Here is a 6,000-nt window from a genome sequence, read left to right on the forward strand (position 1 = left end):
CCCTTTGGTTTCTTGGGGCTGCCCAGTGGTGGTAATCTTGGGGGTAGGGGTACAGACTATGATGTGTTGAGAATGTGTGTGTACCAAAAGGTATTATGGGTGGAAGTGGAACCAGGACATTGTTGTGCCTGAGGCAGGGAGTGGAAAAGCAGGCAGAGAGGTGCGAGCTCCTCCTGGATACAGCTGATGGGGGAAGGGAGTGCAGGGCGCATCATGATTTCGTGTTGCTGAAGGACTGACTCCTTCTGGGAAGGTGGAGGATGGTGTTTTTGGGGTCGGGTAGCTCACCTTTAAGTTTTTGCACTATGGTTCAAAGCCCTAGCTGCCTGTCCTAGTTACGGCTCCATTGGTGGGGAAGATATCTAGGTCGGAGGACGCATCCGGTGCCTAGCGCGTGTCTGCTTTGGTGGGGCGGTGGCGCCCGGTGCACTTCTGGGCTGTGTCTCTACTCCACCTGTGACCTGCCGCCCTGTGTGCTCACCCCAGCTCATGTGCTAACGTGCCAGGTTCACGGTCAGGAAGCTGCCCCCTTTCCTCGGTCACCTGGGGTACGGGTGAGTCGTGCCCTCCCCACCTCCGGGTCTCAAGTCTGGGATAGATAAGCCGGGAGGAGCCCCAGCCCTCGGCCATGGTCCCGGTTCAGAGGGATCCTGGCTTCCCTGCTTAGCGGCCAGAAAAACGCCCTCCCCGAATGCGGGCTAATTCCCGTCCTCTTTTTGTCTTCTCTTCGCTAGGAAGCAAACTGCTGATTTGGATCCTCTGCTTGAACATTCAGTCCCGAGCAGATCCGTGCCCCGGGGCCTGCGTGTGCTACAGCGAGCCCAAAATCACCACCAGCTGCCAGCAGCAGGGCCTGACCGCCATCTCCCCGCCGCCATTCGCCTCTCAGAGCCAGCGCATCTTCCTTCACAACAACCGCATCACCCGGGTCGGCGCCGCCAGCTTCCGCTCGTGCCGCAAACCTGACCATCCTCTGGCTCCATCTCCAACGCCATCAGCGTCATCGAAGCCACCGCCTTCGGCCGGCCTCGCAAGCTGGAGTGAGCTGGACGTCAGCGACAACATCAACTTGCGCGCCATCGCCCCGGCCACGTTCAGGGGCCTCCGGCGCCTGCACACCCTGCGCCTGGACCGCTGCGGCCTCTTGGCGCTGTCCCCGGGCCTCTTCGGGGGCCTCTTCTCCCTGCAGTACCTCTATCTCCAGGACAACAACCTCCAGGTGCTCCCGGATGACACCTTCCAGGACCTCGCCAACCTCACCTACCTGTTCCTGCACGGCAACGGGATCCGGAACCTGTCGGAGAACGTCTTCAGAGGCTTGGTCAGCCTGGATCGTCTCCTCGTGCACCAGAACCAGGTCTCCCGCGTGCACCCCCGGGCCTTCCACGACCTGGGGAAAGTCATGACCTTGTACTTGTTCAATAATAACCTGACGGTGCTTGCGGGAGAGACGATGGGCCCGCTGGCGTCCCTGCAGTACCTGCGTCTGAACGGCAACCCGTGGATCTGTGACTGCCGGGCCAAGTCCTTGTGGAGCTGGTTCAAACAGTTTAAGGGGTCCTCCTCGGACCTCGAATGCCATCTGCCTCTGCGCCTGGCTGGGAAAGACCTTAAAAGGCTCCACAGCGCCGACCTAGAGGGCTGCGTCGACCCTGTCAACCAGGTGCGCTCGGGGTCGAAGATCCGACACGGCAAAGGACCCACCGTGGAACCTCTCCCCGCCGGGCCCCCGGACGGCCCTCTGAAATGCTGTCAGCCCGAGGTCGACAAGTCTTTCATGTATGAAGCCACCGGTTACGGGGGACCCCAGTACGGCGGACTTCCCACTGGCAATGGCCGCAAGGACAAGGAGAACATGTCCAAACCCAAGATGGCAGAGTCTGACCCTGCCAAAAACGCTAGCCAGAAGCACATTAATGACTCGCCCTTTGGGACCTTCCCCAGCAACGTGGAGGTCCCTCTGACCAACTTCCAGCCTGACCTCCTAGAGCCCGGGGAGTCCTCCGTGGCCCCGCCTCGCCGGAGGCCTGGCTGCTCCCGAAAGAACCGGACCAAGGCCCAGTGCCGTCTGGGCCCCACAGGCAGCAGCGGCAGCGGGGGTGGCGGTAGCAGCAGCGGCGGCAGCAGCGGCGGCAGCAGCGGCGGCGGTGGCCTCCTTGCACCTGCTCAGGCCGGCCTGGCCGTTGTCTTGGGCTGCTCTCCCAGTGGTCCTGCTCTGGACTTCGCCTGTGGTCCTGCTAAAGGTTCCTAGGGAAGGATCGCACCTGCCACTGGGTGGGCTGGGGCCAACCACAGGGGCTGGGGGCCACAGCGGGGAATTGGGATGCCTTTATAGAGAAAGGCAGATGTATAGAAAGTGCAGTCTCCCCAGGGCCCCTAAAAGGGGAATTCAAAGGGAGGGGGATGCCTGCTTTCCACAGAGGGGTCCTTCTTGAGTGGGGTCAGACACACGTGGGGTTTCTGAGTAATTTCCCCTGAGTTGCCCTAGCCACTGACTCCCAGGTCCTTAAGGAAAAAGTTCTCCCAACAGAATGTTTAAACACACACACACACACACACACACACACACACACACACACACACACACACTTTAATTTAAAAACAACAAAAAAAGACTTACCGCAGTTGTTTCTAAGTTGGAATCTCCCGAACGATATTGCAAGTTCCCGTTTGCCAAGGCGGTGTGTTCACCGCTCTCCGGAAGCCTGTCTCTGAATATTGCTGTCCGCCATCCCCATCTCTATCATGCCATGTTTACAGGGGGCATCGGTTCCAGAATGCTGCTTCCTACTCAGACTGCAGTCTATATAAAAATATACATTTTATTTTCCTTGTGTCAAAGTATAAAAAAATATAAAATAAAGATTTCCTTTTCCTACACTGTTGACAATGTGCCTGTGAGGCAGCCTCCTCCGTTTGCCTGGTAATGTGGGTACTTACTTTGGTAGGTCAGATTGTCATGAACATGTTTCTATGGGGGCTCACTTGACTAACCCAGGCCCCAATCCATGGATGCCTTTACGGATGGTTCTGTGAGTGACTAGGGATAAAAAAAAAAATTCTTCCCTGGTGAAGCCTTAGACAGGCATGACAGACAAATGGTCCATTTCTGGGGCCTTTAAAGACTCTTTTAGGGACTCATCTTCAAAAACCTGGGGTTCCTGTCACACCACAAAGATGGTGACAATAGAAGGATGATAGCATCATATGATTCCAAGCCGATGGGGACCTTGGATACAGCCTGGTCCAACCCCATCATACACGATGATGAAACTGAGTGCCAGGGAAGTAGAACAACTAGCAGAGGTCAGATGCTTTGGCTAAGGATGGTGCATGTGTGACTCCAGTGCTGGATTCTATGTGTCTGTTGGTTAAGAAGAGGTGCCATTAACACCAGCCATCATTTTCTTATGTGCTCAACAGCATTTAAAAAAAAATCTCACTTGATTTCAGTTCCAATACTTCCTAGTTCCAATACTTCCTGGGCCTCAGTTTTCTCAGCTACAAAATGGGAGGAAGAGACAAGGAATTTCATGATCTCTAAGGTCCCTGACAATACCGTGGAGCTCCTGGGGACCTAGCTGGGTGAGAAATGCAGAGCCTCGTTTTATAGATGAAGAAATAGTAAAGCTCAGAGAGCCTCCTTCTGCTCACCAAGGTGCTCCACCGAGGCACTGGGTGAAGAAGTAGATTCTGACCTCTTTCAGTCAGGGAGGGTTCTTACTGGATGGTAGCAGGAGCCCATCTCAGAAGTGTTAGAGCCATGGTCCTAGCCCCCATTTTAGCAGCGCTTCAAGGTATAGTTTTTTCATTTAATCTGTTCATTTTAAAAATTGTTCTCCTATAACAGTCACCAACCATCACCAGCATTTCCCTAGTCAGAAAAGAGCCACCCAATAGATCAGTCATCAAAAGGTATGAAGTCCAAGTGATTAAGAGCCAGATGGGGAAACTGCTCCAAATCACTAATCAGAAGAGAAATGGAAATTCAAAGGATTCTGAGGTGCTACCTTATGTCTGTCACTCTGACTAAAATGAAAAATGGCAGTTGTAGGAGGCTGGGTATAGCAGGGTTTGTTTACAAAACACGTGCTTCTGGACGATGCTCTCACATGTATACAGTGCAAGGACAATGGATATTAATAAAGGATAATGGCCTCCACTTTACAGGCAGGGAAACTGAAACTCAGAGAATGGGGTTGCTTATTCTTGCTCCCACAATGTGAAAGAGAGAGACTAAAAGCGGCAGGGGCCCTGGGTTTGGAGTGAGAGGGCCTGGGTTTGAATCCTACCCTGGGTAGCCTCACTCAGGTTACCTTCCCTTAGCTCTCAGTGGCCTCCTCTGCCAAGTCAGGTGCTGGGGCCAGAGGAGCTCTGAGGTCCTTCCCAGTCTTGTTCCAAGTCTTGGAGCTCAGGTGCCAGGCCAGGGCTCTGGGATCCAAGACTTTTGCCCTTTCTATAGTGGCACCAAATTGCCCTGTGCCCCCTGGCATGGGTGAAGTGTGGCTGCCCATTGGTCTTGGTGAGTGGGAACAAGAACAGACCCTGGCATGCCTCAGTTTCCGGGAAGTTTGCAGAATGCTGCTTTTTTTTTGCATTTTTTTTTACAATATTTGAGCCTCCCAACAACCAAGTGAGGCAGAGACTGCAGGTAGTAATTATTATGATCATCACCATTTTATAGGGGAGGAAACTAAGGCCCAGAGAGGAGACACTTGTCCAGAATGTCACAGGTCATAAGAGTCAAGGCTTCATGCTCTGTCCCCTATTCCCTGGGCCTTCTTTTGTTTGCTATGGGGAAAACTGTGTAAAAGTCGCAAATCAACCACCCATCATCACTCAGTAAGAACTTGGACAGCTGGGTAGCCTAGGGGGTGGAATGGAGATTTTGGAATCAGGAAAACCCGAGTTCAAATCCAGCCTCTCACATTCAAGAACTGTGTGATCCTGGGCAAATCAGGTAACCATTCGGGACCTCTGTTTCTTTTTCTGCAAAATTCGGGTAATCCTGACACCTACCTCAGAGGTTGTTGTGAGGGTCGAGTGAGATAGTGTTTGTCAGGTGCTTTGGGAACGCCACAGTGCTAGATAACGTCTAACTATTTTTCATTTGGTGTGTACGGTGTGCTGGGCACTGCACTGTGCAGAAATGAAGCAGACTCTGCCTTCTAGGAGCTCACAATTTAGCCAAGGGAGACGACATGGATGTGTATTCATTTCAATAAATGGTTATGAAGCACTTGCTGTGTGCCTGACACTGCGTTAAGCTCTGGAGATGCAAAAAGAGGCAAAAGTCCGTCCCTGCCCTCAGAGAGCTTGTTGTCTAATGAGGGAGACAAGCAAACAAACAAACACAAACAAAGCAAGCTCTATATAGGCCAAATAGGAGATGATTAAAAGAGAGAAAACACTGGAATTATGAAGACTTAACAAAGGCTTCCTGTAGGAGAATATATAACCTATCAGCCAACCAATAGACATTTAAAATGCTTACTATGTGTCCTGAATTGGGCTACTCCATAAGGACTAATTTGAAATAACTCCTGCCCTCAGGGAGCTCACAATATAACCTGGGGACAACATGAGTAATATGTGATCACTTAGTCAATCAACAAGCTTTAAAAATGCCTACTATGTGCAGACATTGTGCTAGGTGCTGGGGAGGGGGACTCCCTCACTGCCTCACTTTTCTCTTGTGCCTTATAGTTTCTAAATAATTTTCTCACACCAGTGATGTAAGTTAGAAAGCGAATGTATTGGATTCCTTTTACAGAATGAGGAAACTGAGGCCTGGAGAGGAGTGAATTGGCCAAGGTCCCATTCACTAGTCCGTGATAAAGCAGGATTTAGGCTCCAGTCTTGGGTCTTGGAGCCCAGCCCTCTTTCCACCTCACGGTCAACACTGCAGGAGATAACAGGTCCTTTGGGCTTCTGTCTCCCCATCGTCCCCCAGCCCCGGATCATACAACATCTGGTGGCATGAGGTTTGCTTCTGGGGCA

General features: G+C 52.2%; 1 protein-coding gene across 1 annotated transcript in view; it reads left to right on the forward strand.

Moving 5' to 3' along the window:
* Positions 1–2,267, forward strand: part of RTN4R (reticulon 4 receptor) — a 114,612-nt gene extending 112,345 nt beyond the window's left edge. The window contains 4 exon segments of the mRNA XM_043976648.1: positions 735–958; positions 960–983; positions 985–1,020; positions 1,022–2,267. Coding sequence (XP_043832583.1) covers positions 735–958; positions 960–983; positions 985–1,020; positions 1,022–2,251 — 1,514 coding nt within the window. The 3' untranslated portion in view covers positions 2,252–2,267.
* The last annotated feature ends 3,733 nt before the right edge of the window (positions 2,268–6,000 follow it).

Source organism: Dromiciops gliroides, chromosome 1 (genome assembly GCF_019393635.1).
Source record: "Dromiciops gliroides isolate mDroGli1 chromosome 1, mDroGli1.pri, whole genome shotgun sequence".
Lineage (NCBI taxonomy): Eukaryota > Metazoa > Chordata > Mammalia > Microbiotheria > Microbiotheriidae > Dromiciops > Dromiciops gliroides.